Here is a 16,305-nt window from a genome sequence, read left to right as displayed (position 1 = left end):
TCCCAAACTGTCACTAACTGCCTTAATCCCTCTCCTGACCACACCACAAGTGCACTGTCATCCAGACAACAACTAGCTCACCTCCCACTTCCTTCCACTATCTCTTAATGTTCTCCAATCCCCTGCCCATCACCCTCACATTTACCTTCCATACCACCCCATTCACATACACATTGAACAGCCATGACGACATGACAGCTCTGACACAGGAAATAGTGTTCTGTTTGTTTATTTGTATGTGCAGGGTATGTTTTTGTGTTTTCATGTTTTTGGATGCGTGTTGTGTAATGTTTGCAGCTCCAATTCTTTGTGTACTGGTTTGTGTTGAGGAGTGCAGTGCATGTAAAGTAGTACTTTGTGAGGCATGTGTTATTTTAGATAGGTGTGTGAAAAGCTTATTGGTTTTGTTCATGTTGGGCATGTAAATAGGCTTGAACTGGTTTTTATATCTTCAGCTATTAAGATGTATGAAGGCAGGCACCAGGATACTGACCATATGTGAAAATGGATAAATAAATAAATTATATAAAATAAAGTAGATGGGGGATAGGTGAAGAGGAGTGGCAAGATGAATAGAGCAAGTTTCTGGGCATGATCCAGAAATCTGGTACCTGCCACGCACTTCCTTGTGGAGGTGGGGTTGGGTGTCTACTTGTAATGAAATGACAGTGGATACAGTTGGGTGGCATCATTGTCTTCTTTGCCATTTCACCAGTAGAGAAGTCACATGGAGGCTGGATAAATCATCTCTCTCCTCTCCTCTGAATACAGGGTAAATGAAAAATTAATTCTAACAATATAAATATATTCTAGAATATACAGTAAGCAACACTAATCAGCCGAGTAGCACTTTCATAGGAGAATTTTACATTAATCCACCCCCACCACCTTTAGTGAGGAGCTGTGCAAAGCGGTTGGTTATGAATAAAGTAGAGTCTATGAATCTTTCCACACAGCTGGACATGCAGGTCTCTGTTCGAGAGTCCAACTTGGATCCTGGACTTCCCATGCAGGTTTCCCAACAAATATCATTCATTTTATGAACCTGAAAAAGCAAATAAACTTGTAAATAAATCTATACACAAAAAGACTTCTTCCCACTCCCTGTACACAACTGCTCCTATTATTTTTTATTACTATTATTATGAGAGATTAGGAGAGGAACAGAGGGAGTAATTGGTGAGGAACAGTGTGGGTTTAGGACAGGTAAGGGTTATGCAGATCAGATTTTTGTGGTAAGGCAGATATGTGAGAAAGCTTTAGGAAAAGGTAAGGATGCTTTTTGGGCATTTATGGATTTGGAAAAGGTTTATGACAGGCTAGACAGGAAGGCACTATGGGAGGTATTCAGATATATGGGATAGGAGGAAAGTTGTTATGAGCAATCAAGAGTTTTTACGAGAGTAGTAGACATCTGGGAATGGATGCTAAGAGAAGGTTATATGAAGGAGTGATTGTGCCGACAGCACTGTACGGGGCAGAAACATGGAACATAAGAGAGGAAGAGAGAAGGAGTTTGAATGTGTTTGAGATGAAATGTCTGAGAAGTATGATAGGGGTTAATAGGCTAGATAGAGTGAGAAATGAGGAGGTGAGGAGGAGAACAGGGGTGGAAAGGGAGTTGGGAGATAGGGTTGATGAAAGAGTATTAGGATGGTTTGGACACATGGAAAGAATGAGTGAAGAAAGATTAGTAAAAGAGGTGTGGAAGGCAGAGGTGGAAGGAGTGAATATGAGGGGGCGTCCTAGGGTGAGATAGATGGATGGGGTAAAAGGGGCATTACAAAAGAGAGGAATGTCTGTTGAGGTTTTGGGTCCCTTGTTGTTCATTATGTACATAAACGACTTAGACGATGGGATAAATAGTGATGTTAGTAAGTTTGCGGAGACACTAATATTGGATGCCTAATTAGATCAGGAGACAACACAGAGATTCTGCAGGATGATCTTAACAAATTGTTCACATGGTTGGTGAAATGGCAAATGAACTTCAATATCTCTAAGTGTAGCATGTTAATGTAGGGCTACACAACCACGAAAATAGATACAGCTTAGATAACATGCTTTTAGAGAAAACTGAGTGCGAGAGAGACTTGGGAGTTCTAGTGAGTCCGGACCTTAAAACCAGGAAACAGTGCATTAGAGCCAGGAATAAAGCTAACAGAGCATTAGGTTTCATTGTTAGGATGGTAACGAATAGAAGTGCAGAGGTAATTATTAAACTCTATCTAGCGACAGTTAGACCCATCCTTGACTATGCAGTACAGTTTTGTTCTCCGTCCTACAGAATAGACATCAATTCACTAGAATCGGTACCGAGAAGAATGACCAAAATGATACATGGACTCAGAAATTTACCTTATGAAGAGAGGCTTAGGCACCTTAACTTACACTCTCTGGAAAGATGCAGAGTGCAGGGTGATCTAATAGAGGTGTTCAAGTGGATCAAAGGCTTTAACAAGGGTGATGCAAACAAGGTCATCATATTAAAACAACTGGGCAGGACTCGCAGTAATGGTTATAAACTGGACAAACTTAGATTTAAAAAGGAAATAGGCAAGAATTGGTTTACTAATAGGGTGGTTGACGAATGGAAACTTAGTAACCATGTAGTAAGTGCCGAAACTATCAGTTGTTTTAAGAAACGATTAGACAACTTTATGGATGGGGATGACAGGTGGTGATGGATATGGAGCTGCCTAGTGTAGGCCTTATGGTCTCTTGCAGTCTCCTTCATTCTTATGTTCTTATGTAACATGGAACATACAAGAGAAGGAGATTAAATGTGTTTGAAATGAAATGCCTGAGAAGTATGGTAGGAGTTACTAGGCTGGCTAGAGCGAGAAACGGGGGAGGTGAGGAGGAGAGCAGGGATGTAAAGGGAGTTGAGAGATTGTAAGAGGCCGGTAGATAAAGGTAGACATTTAAGGTAGATCGGAGGTAGATCGAGGAGGTAGAAGGACGGGAAAGAAATTTTATAGTCATTTTTATTAGAGTGTTTTGATTCAGTGGCGACCGCGCCGACTGCGAAGTGCTGAGTCGGGGAGTTGTTTAGTTGCCGTCCTGTCTAGGTAAACAAACGACCCACGAGGTTGTTGTATGTTTATACAGACGTGACTGATTGTAATAATGCTGATGTAACCAAAACTGTAAGCGGACAAGCCATCTCCGTTTCGACATAATGCTTATGTAGCAATGTTACTAGAAGGGCTGTAACAGCCTCTCAGATTGGAGAAATATTATTGGACAAAAGGGAAAAAGGCATGCCCTTAAGGTGTGGCACTTGTTTGAGAAGTAAAAGACTATTGGATGGAAAAAAAAAGTGACGTCAGAACGAAGGTGGCTAAACGCGACTTTGAGAATTCCTCTAGGGATTTTCTTGGGTGTATTGATTTAGACCAACACATTCACTGAAAATTTCAACCTCATTTTATTCACCCTCAATCAGAACTTAGGCAGGGGGCCTACTTACCTGAACTTGCGTGAAACTTGTGAATAAACAAGAAAACTCTAGAAAAGTACTGAAGAAAAGCAAAGACAGCAAAGAAGGGGAAAAACCCAGTGGTGATAACAAAAGGGGGGGAGGGAACAGAGATTGGGTTAATGAAAGATTATTGGGATGGTTTGGACACATGGAAAGAATGAGTGAAAAAAGATTAGTAAAAGAAATGTGGGAGGCAGAGGTGGAAGGAGTGAACATGAGGGGGTGACCGAGGATGAAATGGATGGGGTAAAAGGGGCACTGAGAAAGAGGGGAATGTCTGTTGAGGAAGGAAGGGAAAAGACAAAAGATTGGAGTGAGCAGAGAATGGTTGTGTATGGATGATGCTGTGATGCATGGGAGTGGGTAGGGGATGGGGGAGAGGGAGTATGTGTGAATGATATTTTGACACAGCCTGAAGGGATTTCTTTCCCATCATCTCTTTTTCTGCATGAGCAGGGGGTAAGGTTCGGGTGCCACCAATTATATGAAGCAGCCTTGCTGTGGATGTGCCATGTCTTGCTACATTGCTTCTGACCCAGGGCAGTGGGTGAGATGCAAGGATGACCCAAGAAAAGAGGGAGGGAGGGGTATGAGAGGGAGGTATGTGGGTGGAATGGGTGGGAGTGGATTTTATGCCTTTGTTTTTGGCTATCTCCCTTGTAAGGGGGTACAAGCAGTTGGTATATACATGTATTATTATGAATGAGTCATTCACTATTATCATAGTAGAAGTATAAGGATATATTTTATCATGTTGCAGTATATGTTTATTTGCAGAATAAATAATAAATATATATACAAAAAGACTTCTCCCCACTCCCTGTACACAACTACTCCCACCATTTTCTACTATTATGAATGTATCATTCACTATCATTATAGTAGTAAAATAAGGATATGTTCATTCATATTCCATTGTGTTTATTTGCACAATTAGTTTTTGTGACATAACAGGTTGTGTTTCATCCTTTTCCCATACCCATGGTAAGTGTAACTCTATGGAAATGCATTCCATTTTCTATTTGTGTAATCTTTTAATTGTGCAATGGCCAAAAGAATGCCTACTGTATATTGCATAAATTGACAATATCTGTACATTGTGTGTGTGTGTATATATATATATATATATATATATATATATATATATATATATATATATATATATATATATGCTGGCTACCACTAAGGAAAATTGTAGAAACACAAAATTCCCAAGCACTTTTGTGTATCTAATGTCTCGGGGGTGATACAGATAGAAGTGGTACAAAGTTTTACAAGAGTAGTGGAGCCTGTGTTAGACCTGGGAATGGAGAGAGTGAGTGGTTTGAGGTAAAGGTGGCACTCTGTTAGGGATGTCATGTCAACATGGCAGTTCAATAAGTACATGGATGGGGTGGTGTGGGAGGTAAAAGAGAGGTAATGAGGAGGAGACTGGAGCTGTTTAAAGAAAATGAAGAGAAGTGGGAGGTGAGCCAGATATTTGCTGATGACACTGCTCCTGTGGCAGAGCCAGAGGGAGGATTAAGGCAGTTGGTGATTAGAGCTTAGGAAGGTATGCGATAGGAGAAAGTTGAAGGTAAATATGGATAAAAGTAAAGTGTTGAGATGTACAAGGGGAGAGGATGGCAGAGCTGGAAGTAAGCTTTAAAGGAGAGAGGCTGGAGGAACTGGATAGATTTAGGTATTTGGGATTGCATGTGGCAGGAAAGGGAGCAATGGAGGTGGAGGTAAATTATAGATTGAGACAACCTTGGGAGATTGAAAAATGTCATGAGAAATAGGTATTTGGGAATGAATGCAAAGAGGAGACTATATGAAGGAGTGATTGTACCAACAACACTGTATGGGGTGGAGACTTGGAATTTAAGAGAGGCAGAGAGGAACAGTTTAAATGTGTTTGAGATGAAATGTCTGAGAAGTATGGTCGAGATTACAAGGTTGCATAGTGAGAAATGAGTAGGTGAGAGGGCCATTGTGAGTGGAAAAGATGGCAGATAGGGCTGATGGAAGAGTATTGGGATGGTTTGGACACATGGAAAGAAGTAGTGACGAAAGATTAGTAAAAGAGGTGTGGAAGGCAGAAGTGGATGGAATGAACTTGAGGGGATGACCAAGGATGAGATGGATAGATGGGGTGAAAGGTGTACTGAGCAAGATGGGAATGTCTGTTGAGCAAGGAAGGGAGAAGGAAAGAGATAGGGGTGAGTGGAGAATGGCTGTGTATAGATGATGCTGTGATGCAAGGAAAGGAGGGGGCAGGGGATGGGGTGAGTGGGGAGTGGTTATGTGTGAATGATATTTTGATGCAGCCTGAAGGGATTTCTTCCTGTCTTCTTTTTTTCTGCATGAGGGGATGGAGTGGGGGTGTTGTCGATTAAGTGCTGTGAATGTACTGTGTATTGCTACACTGCTTCTGCCCCAGGGCAGTGGGCGAGTTACTGGGATGACCCATCATCCATGAGAAGCTAAGATGAGAGGTAGGAAACTGTGGTGGATGGGAGTGAAATAGGTGAGAATGGGGATGTGGCTTTGATTTGGATACCTCCCTTGTAAGAAGGAAAAACCCCTTGGTATATAGATAGATCGGAAGGCAGAGGTGGATGGGGTGAACTTGAGGGGATGCCCAAGGATAAAAAATGGATGGATCAGGTGAAAGGGTCTTTGAGCAAGACAAGAAAGTTTGTTTATAGATCATATTGTGATGAAAGGAAGGGAGGTGGAGATGTGAGGGGGGGAGTAGGGTGTTGTTATGTGTTAATGATATTTTGACACAGCATGATGGGATTTCTCCCTTTCTCTATTTCCACATGAGGGGTCTGAGAGGGCGGGGGTTGCTGATCAAATGAAGTGGCCCTGCTGTGGATGTACTGTGTCTTGCTGCATTGCTTCTGACCCAAGGCAGTGGGTAGGAGACAAGGATGACCCTTCATCTGAAGGAGTTAAGATGAGAGTGATGAATGGAAGTGGAATGGTTGGGAGTGGGTACGTGCCTTTTGACTTGGCTACCTCCCTTATAAGAGGGAAAAAGCCCTTGGTAGATAGACAGACATGTTTAGATAAAGAAACTGATGACAGGTAACTGCTTGTGGTGGTCCTATAAAATGGACAACAGAGCTGTCCATTTTCAAAACCCATTCACCCCCCTCACCTCCAAATGGAGGTGCAGCTCCTAAAGGCAGACATTCCGCCTCCAGACTGAGCACAATATCTCCTCCTATCAACTTCAACTGATTAATATTATTATAAAATAGATAAATAAATAGGCAAGTAAAATATATGAAAAATAAATAAAGAAAGGATAATCTGGTTTTTGGCATCACAAAATACAGTTATATACAGTTTTTGTGAACCAACTACACAACCCTGCATTAAAGAATTAGTGAACATCCCTTTTCAAAATGTGATGATTTACATTGAAGTTCATATAGACTCACCATTGCTTGGAATTGTGCCTTCTGTTGTTCTAGTGCAAGGAAAGATTGAAGCTCTGCATCCCCTTTCTGCCTTCCTCCACTACTGCTCCCGAAGTCTGTTGGAGGAAATTCATTTTACAACTCTAGTCAGAATCAACAAAAAGAAATGTGAAAATAGATCAATTATAAAGGGTCCTCCACACTTAATACTTAAAATTTCTTATCTCCTCTTAAATTTACCTAAAGAAAATTAAGACACTTCCTATCACAACCTTATCCCAGTAATTACAAAGGATTCCAAAGGCAGAGCATGCCGACAGGAGACCTTTTGGTCCATACCTAGGTTGGATGCAAAAAAAAAAACATAATAATGATAAATAAATAAATGAATAAATAAAAACTATGATAAATTAAAAAATAAATAAAATAAATAAATGCATAGGTATATTCAAATAATAAACAAATAGGTAAATAGTAAATAATAATAAAATGACAGAACTAATAATGAGAATCAAGCATATAATAATAAACAAACAGACAAATGATAACAAAACAAATAATATAAAATAAATGTATAGACACGGTAAAGGAAACATGGACTGGAGGTGAAGCTTTATTCCTGACGTTTCGTCTAACGACGAAACGTCAGGAATAAAGCTTCACCTCCAGTCCATGTTTCCTTTACCGTGTCTATACAACTTGTTCACATGGATTTTCATAAAATAAATGATAGTTATTACAGCTACAGCATCTTCCTTAGGTGTTTATCTAAATGATTCTTAAAGCTTCGAACTGAACTACATTGCATTGTCTCTGTCGGAAGTTTATTCCATACATTAACTACATGGTTGGTGAAGTTGTTTCTACTCACTTCAAAATTAAATCTATTTCTGGACAGTTTGAGACCATTGTTTCTTGTCTGATTCCCATTCAGTGTGAAAATTTTGTCACTTTTGATTGTGTCAATTCCCTTTAGAATCTTAAAGACCTGTATCAAGTCACCTCTGAGTCTACGCTTTTTTAGGGAAAACAGATTCATATGTTTTAGTAGATTTTTGTATGATTTATTTTTTATATTTTCAATCGGTTTTGTGGCTCGCTGTTGTACTGTACTTTTTCCAATCTGTCAATGTCTTCTGAGATTTGGTGACCATACAGAAACAGCATATTACAAATGTGGACGAATTAATGATTTATATAGCTTGTTAATGAGTGATGGACTTTTGAAGTCAAAAGATTAAGCAATCAGTCCTAGAATCTTATTTGCTTTCTCAGAGGCTGATATACACTACTTGGATGATTTGAGATCAATACTGATAATTATGCAGAGATCCTTTTCACTATCCACTTTTGTTAACGAATTTCCAAATAACTTGTAATTGTACTTACTGTTATTTTTACCTATGTGCATTACCTTGTATTTACTTGTGTTAAATTTCATTAGCTACTTTTCAGACCATTGCTGTAATTTATCTAAATCTTCTTGAATGTCTAATTGGTTTAAGTGATCACTTGCCATTCTGCACAATTTTGTATCATCAGCAAATTTGGAAACCATAGATTTTAGTCCATTTATATATACTATGAATAGAAGTGGCCCAACAACAGAACCCTGAGGAACTCCACTTGTAACATTTTTCCATTTAACACAACTCTGTTTTCGATCATTCAACCAATTACTAGTCCAACTTAAAGGTCAGATATCAACAGATATTCCATTCGCTAAAAATCATCGTATTGCTCGAAAAAGTACTTTTTAAAAGCATACAAATAAAGTTTTTACCTATTACAGAAGAATTTATTCAGAAAATTCACTTTTAATTGCGCCTCGCTTACCACTTTTCCGAAGTCTAGATATTCAGAATAACAATATTGTTTGTTTGGCAACTGTGACGTCACGAACGCGGAATTCCCCGAACCTCTCCCGAAGCGCACGGGTGGAATGTTTCGAATAGCAGACAACGCAATGAAATGAAGACAAAACTGTTTTTTGACAAATTTGATAAGATGTAGATGGTGGAATTATATAGAATACTGTCAGTATGTTTTTTTTATGTACATTAAACTGTAAATACAAAAAGTTATGGAAGTCTTGATATCTGACCTTTATAGGTCAGATATCAAGACTTCCATAACTTTTTGTACTTACAGTTTAATGTACATAAAAAAAAAACATACTGACAGTATTCTATATAATTCCACCATCTACATCTTATCAAATTTGGCAAAAAACAGTTTTGTCTTCATTTCGTTGCGTCGTCTGCTATTCGAAACATTCCGCCCGTGCGCTTCGGGGAATTCTGCGTTCGTGACGTCACAGTTGCCAAACAAACAATATTGTTATTCTGAATATCTAGACTTCGGAAAAGTGGTATGCGAGGCGCAATTAAAAGTGAATTTTCTGAATAAATTCTTCTGTAATAGGTAAAAACTTTATTTGTATGCTTTTAAAAAGTACTTTTTCGATGATTTTTAGTGAATGGTATATCTGTTGATATCTGACCTTTAGTAGGTTACCACTTATTCCGTGTGAACCTAATTTAATAAGTAGTCTTTTGTGGGGTACGATATCAAAACTTTTGCAAAGTCTAGATATATTAAATTTATATCGTTTCTTTTGTCATATTTCAAGATAACTGTGTTGTAGAATTCAAGTAAGTTAGTCATGCAAGAATGTTTCCGTCTGAAACCATGCTGGATATCATTTATCAAACAGTTACTTTCTAAATGATGTTCAATAGCATCTCTGATGATAGTTTTCATAATTTTTCCTACGACTGAAGTCAATGTAAATGGAATGAAGCATACATTTTAATGGAAAGACAGTATTGCTGCAGGACACATCAAAATTAAATGGGCTGTTAGCGTTAGAATTTGTAGATCTACATAAGAATGAAGGAGACCATCAATACAAAAGCTTAAGAGATCATTGCAAGTTGTTTCACAATCCTAAGCTTACTTCTCCGCAAGGAAATCCTATAACCACATACAATCTTATTTTAATATTTGCAATCTTATCACTGGCCTCTCTTAACTTTTTGTCTCCCTTTCATCTTTGGACATGATTGTCATGTTTTGCACACTTTTCAAATTATTGTTCATGAATTATGTGCATGTTCTTTGTTAAATTCTCATTAAAATCCTCTTTCATGGTGACTAGTATTGGCCTACGTCTATCTCACCAGCTGGAGTGTTTATATAATGAAAATTACATTGGACAGATTAATCTGCAAGATCCTTGATGAACCGCCAGTTACCGGGTATACAGCCTAGTGTAAAGCACTATCTAATTCAACCCCAGGTAAGGTAGACCCGATACAGAGGAATGATAATGTACCTATATAACCGATAGTGGGGAAATAAGTACTGTAGTAGTCTTCTTGTCATGATCCCCACCTCTGAGAATTTTTGCCAGTCTTTAATTCATTCTTACATGTCTATCATAATGTGCTTTAAATGTGGCTATTGCAGACTCAGTCACTACACACTCTGGGAGTGCATTCCAGTGGTCAATGACTTTAACCACTTTGGTTCGATGATGCCTACATAGGCATCATGAGGCGCAAGTGGGTACGCGAGGATGCCAGCATCAGCATCTTGATTATATATATTTTTTGTAGTTGTACATGAGTTACTCCTGGATTCTGTGAAGTGGTTTGATCACATTTTCTGTGTTTATTATTACATACATACATATACCAAGGCTTTTTGCCCCTTACAAGGGGGGTAGCCAAAAAGAAAAAGGAATAAAATCATTCCCACCCATTCCATCCCTGAATACACTCCACACCCCTGCACCCTCCCTCTTATCTTAGCACCTCCTGAATGATGGGTCATCCCTGCACCTTGTCCACTGCCCTGGGTCAGAAGCAGTGTCGCAAGACACAGCACATCCACAGCAAGGCCGCTTCATTAAATCGGCGACCCCCCCTCTCCATCCCCCCATTGCATTGTGTTTATTATTACTCTGAGTAAAAATAAATGAGTAACACAGCAGTGACTTTATATTTTATAATGCAAGTAGATGCTGTGGGCGAGAATTTGACTCATACTGAAGTGGTTAATGGAACATCAGTTCCCCTTCAATGACATTCTCCAGTGATTTGGTTGACAAATTAAAGATATGGTTTCTAATGTGGTTACCATTTCTAATGAAAAATCTTGTGTATGGGACATCTTCAAAACCATGGACCAATTTAGGTTTCAATCATGTTCCCTCCTTTCTCTTCTCTCTTGGAGTATCTGAAGGCCCAAATGGTGACACCTCTCTTCATAAGGCAAATGGCCCAACTCTGGTACAAATTTTGTTGAATGCCTTTGAACCTTTTCCAGTGATTGTCTCTTGTTAAGTTGGGGGACCATGACTGAGCCTCATAATCCAGGATTAGATGGACCAGCAAGAGGTACCAACAATTCCCTCTTGAGTATGCAGAAGTTTCTATTGAGAAAGCCCAAGTCAACTATTGGCTTTGGCAGTGACCCTAGCAATGTGGGCAAACAACTTGAGGTTGCTGGTCACTATCATTCCTAAATCTTTCCCCTGTGTCATCTTTTGTAGAACTCTTTCATTGATACAATAGTCTGCCCGTAGGTTTCTTATACCTATGTGCACTGATTTACATTTATCAGTGTTGAAGGTCAGCAGCCATTTGTTGGCTGCCCTGGCTATGTCCTGCTGTAAGGCCTCAAGGTCCTCATCAGTCTTAATGGTTCTGTAGATCTTTGCATTGTCTGCGAACTGACTGGCTCCCGATTCAAGGTTGTTGATATACACCAAGAGGAGGACTGGACCAAGTACTGAGCCCTGAGGAACACCAACTGACTGGTAGCCAGGTCAACTCAGCAGTCTGAACTGCAACCTGTGACATCTCTCCAACAGGAAGTTCTTTATGCACTGCAGCAATTTGTCTGCTGTGCCTGTTGCCTTAAGTTTTGAGATTAGCCTCAGATATAAGACTCTGTCAAAGGCTCTCACAGTTGAGGTAATTTATATCAATAAAGTCACTACTGTCTACAGCATCAAGTCTTCCAGGTACTATAATATATTAATGAGGAAGCTTCTGTTTGTTTGGAAACTGTTTTGTGCATATATGATGATGTTATTGGCTATTAGGTGTTTCCCAATTAACTCTTACTCAATGTTCTCAAGAACTTTTACCACAATGCTAGTCAGGGATACTGGTTGCTAGTCTAATGTTTCCACTCTGCTTCCTTTTTTTTTATATATATATTTGCTGTTCTCCAGTCATATGGGATATCACCAGAATTCAGGGATGATTGGAAGATGTCATAGAGGGGGTCACACAGTACATCTTAGCATGCTTTCAGGACCACTGGTGATGCCCTATCACAGGGGTTCCCAAACTTTTCAGCTCATTGACCCCCTAGTAAAGGTTAAGATTTTCTATAGACCCCCAAACTACTAATTCACGAATTATGTCAGTTTATTATTATTGTTGGTGTTGTTATTGTTATTAATGCTAGTAATATTATTATTATTATAGTTATCATCATCATTATTATTACTATTGTCATTATTATTACTATTATCATTATTATTGTTATTATTATTATAATTTTAGTTATCAAGTGTTATTATCATCATTTTGATCCATTATAAAAGGGCTAAATGGCAGCATTCATCAAGGTGACAGCATTCCAATAATGATACAAATACTTTCACATATACATAAACAAGCTTTAAAATAAATATTTATAATTTACCAATAGCTTTAAGAGTGATATTATATATTCTTTATTATATTATTATAAGTAATATTCAAGCCAATATTACACAAGCTCGTCATCTTTATGTTCACTCACGATGTGGTTGTTTGTATGTGAGATTCTCCCTACATACACAGAATGGGGAGGATTTTCGATTCAAAGTGAACTAACATGGTTTTTCTTTAAGTTTAGATATTGGTTGGTTGATTATTCTCACTCTTTCAGTATGGGAAAAGAACAGGATCAATTCATGCTAACCATTTAATTTTAAAGACTGCCTTTCGACCCCATAGTAATTTACTGACACCTTTTGACCCCCTAGCAATCTACTGACCCTTTTTCAACCCCTTGGATGGTTTCATTGACCCCATAGCAATCTACTGAGCACCTTTCGACCCCTTGGATGGTCTCATCAACCCCTGGGGGTCGTTATCGACCACTTTGGGAACCCCTGCTCTATCAGGTCCTGGTGACTTGTTCTCTTTGAGTCCTTTAAGTCTAAATGCAACTTCCGTCCTTGTTATCACAACATGCTTTAATTTGGAGCAATGGTGAATAAAGTCTGGAGCTGGTGTGGGTTGGCTAGCGTCCTCTCTAATAAACACATTGTTCAAGACTTGGTTCATTAACAGAGTGATTTCCTGGTCATCATCTGTAACCACCCCAGTATTGGTTTTTTATCCTACAAATGGTATCTCTGGGAACAAATTTTCGATTGCACATAAGCCCAAATATGTTTCACATTGTTTGATGAATCAATGGCAATTTTCTTTTCATATTCATATCTAGCCTTCTGCACCTCTCTTGTTCCCAGCTTCCTTTTAGTGTTGTACTGTTCATGGTGTATTGTAGTCTTCCTCTCTCGGTATTCCTTCCAGGCTTCCTGTTTCCTCCTAATCAGTAATTCCAATGTCCTATCTATCCATCTGAATTTTCAGTTGCCTGTAGCATTTGTATTTCTGTACAGAGGCACACACATCTTGGTAATTCTCCTGTGAATCTCAATAAAAACACTCCATTTTTCACTCATATTTTGCCCATCAGTAGACCTGGCCACCTCACTTCACTGTAAAGGTTTCTCATCCTAGAAACTTGTGGCAATTGTGCTAGTTCAATTTTTGTAAGTTTAGCTTAAGATCTTTGGGTTTACAATCTACAGCTAGATTAAATGTAATAACTGAATGCTTGTCCATTCCCAGTAGTGCCAAGTAAGTTATTCTAGCCAACTTGATGTTAGTTTTAGTAAACCCCTTGAGGGGTCTTCTGTCTCTCTCAAGCATGTTCATTCCTATGTTCTGGCTCCAGAAGTTATCACTTACAGCCTCTTGAAATCTGTGAGCTTGTCCATAACATTGGGAACTTGGAACCACCACGTTTTCCTTCCAAATGATGTTCCCAAAATTTATTTTTTTTCAAATTAATATGTTTATCACTAATGCTCTCTTCACTTAACCTAATGAGATCACAGATGAGATCATCATTATCAATTAGAGAGGAAGGAAGTTTGTAAATTGCACCTAAACAGAGTTCTTCCATTCTCCACTTTGTTCCTCACATTTTACAGATTCCTGTGCACCATGTCTAACTCGGCTGCTTACTGAGTCTTCATCTGTCAAATGCCTATAGACCAACTACATCTACAGGCCATTTACACCATGATATGAAAGTTCTCAAAGTCAAGGATCCCCTTAGCATGACAGGCACACAAACACTTGCTGCAGCCCCCACAAACACAGCACACGCACTACACTGCCTAGCAGAACACACATCCCAGGAAATGTCAAAATAGCATCCAAATTCTTATGTCACACACAAATACTCTCTTCTCTTCCTCCACAAACATATCCATAATTATATCACTCATTGCTCCATCAACAAACTGAAAGACAACACATTACTGTATGTCAGACCCCCTTGATATTTATCCCTCTGAATACTCTCTCCCCCAAAAGAACAGAATCCAACTCGCCAGACTAGGGTACAGCTACCATTCAGCCCTTCTAAGCTACCAGAAGAGGCTGCACAAATAACTGTTCAGGATGCAATACTTCACCCCATACTATACAACACATTATGGTACACAGCATTGTACAAAATCATGCATGCCAACAACACAATATACACTATAAAGAATTTATGGGAAAACTGTGCTCCAGTCATGGTGTTCCTCAGGGAGAAAGGATTGATAGGCGAGAGTCTGGGTAATGACAACAACTGTCAAATTCTTCTTCACTAGGATGGCAACTCCACCTCTAGGAGCATTTTGAGTGCTTATGTCCTTCCTTATCTCTGTATAATTGTTTAAGTTGAACAGGTTTGGGTTCAGTATGTCTGAGCTACATTTTGTCTCTGTAAGGAAAATGTCTCAGTCCTCAGTCTCTAATACTGCCTCCAGATCTGCAACTTTATTGCTCAGTAGTCCATATTGGAGTAGACATTTGAGGCACTGGTGTGAGGGATTTCTTTGCATCTTATCTGTATTTCTGGGGTGAAATGACTGCCGTCTCATTGTCTCCTTCAGTATCTATTCCATAGAAAAAAAATAATCTTTCAAATGCAAATAAATAATGTGAAAAAAATGTGTGGTGATATTGGGATAGAACCAGGTTAAGTTACGTTAAGTTAGGAGCTGCTGGACAAAGTTTCATGTTAAATATACATACTTGTGTGTTCCTGGAGTTTTACCCAAACTCCTTGCCCATGAGAGTTAGAGTGCTGGCTCACAGTGCAGCCATGTTGAAATTATTTCACCCCTGGGTGAGAATTGAACTCTGACCGATGCATTAGCTGCCGCGAACGGTACCACTGCACCGTCGATTGTATTGCAGTAGTCGTAGAGCATCACGACTAGGAGACATACTACATACTAAACATAGACTCCTAAACCCTTACATAAGTACATACATTGTTTTACGAGAAAATGCGTCACAAATCAATCAACCAATGAACCTATGGTATCTACAGTCTCGGACGGTAATCACTCACATATATTTTTTTTAGCAATTTATGTTAAATAGCATACTGCCGGTAACTAAAAACAACAGCGTAAACATTTACCCAAACCACTTGATAGTGAATCTCCAAAGCTACTCGAATCAGAAAATGAAGAACTTGAGAAACCGGAATCCATGTTATCAAATCTGTCTGTACTAGGCCTTTCTGCGCCCGTTGAACCGGAGGAAGATTGATCTTCACCCCAAAACCAGCTCATCCTTCGGCTTAACCTTCCCTGTGGTGTTTACACGCTGTCTGCAGACGACAACTTCGACAAGATGTATCGGCAGTTTTACACAAAATTAGGAAAATAATATGTGAATGTAAAAAACTCTCTGAACAAGTCTGCTGAAATTAAAGTCGATATGAACCATTAAATAATGGCACCAGATAACTAGAAAATATATTATGTATTATTTCAGTATTACTGGCAGGATGCTTTTATGACGTCATACATGACCTCATCGTTTGGCAAAAGATCCGTTGAAATGTCATTCGTTGTTAGTTCATTATAAACCGGTTCTATAAAATGAATGGTTAAAGAATATTACCATCATATTGAAAACCTCACCACATCATATTCAGTAGTGTAGGAATTATCTAGGATATAAAATGCAATAGAAATCCAATAGGGTTCATACTAGTTAAATTAATCTAAAATTAAAATGCATCATAAAATGTTTAATA

The 16,305-nt window shown here is 38.8% G+C and overlaps 1 protein-coding gene across 1 annotated transcript; it reads right to left on the bottom strand.

Annotated features, from left to right (window-relative positions):
• Nucleotides 1-788: 788 nt before the first annotated feature.
• Tim8 (translocase of inner membrane 8) lies at nt 789-15,901 on the bottom strand. Its single transcript, XM_076200336.1, has 3 exons — nt 15,682-15,901; nt 6,919-7,013; nt 789-1,045 (listed from the first exon to the last, which is right to left on the bottom strand). The coding sequence occupies exons 1-3, from the start codon at nt 15,833-15,835 to the stop codon at nt 866-868; spliced, it is 429 nt and encodes a 142-aa protein (XP_076056451.1). The 5' UTR covers nt 15,836-15,901; the 3' UTR covers nt 789-865.
• Between the last annotated feature and the right edge of the window lie 404 nt (nt 15,902-16,305).

The sequence above is a fragment of the Oratosquilla oratoria genome, chromosome 17 (assembly GCF_046742065.1).
Source record: "Oratosquilla oratoria isolate Oo_2021 chromosome 17, ASM4674206v1, whole genome shotgun sequence".
Taxonomy (NCBI): domain Eukaryota; kingdom Metazoa; phylum Arthropoda; class Malacostraca; order Stomatopoda; family Squillidae; genus Oratosquilla; species Oratosquilla oratoria.
This window is presented reverse-complemented; position numbering and strand designations above follow the sequence as displayed.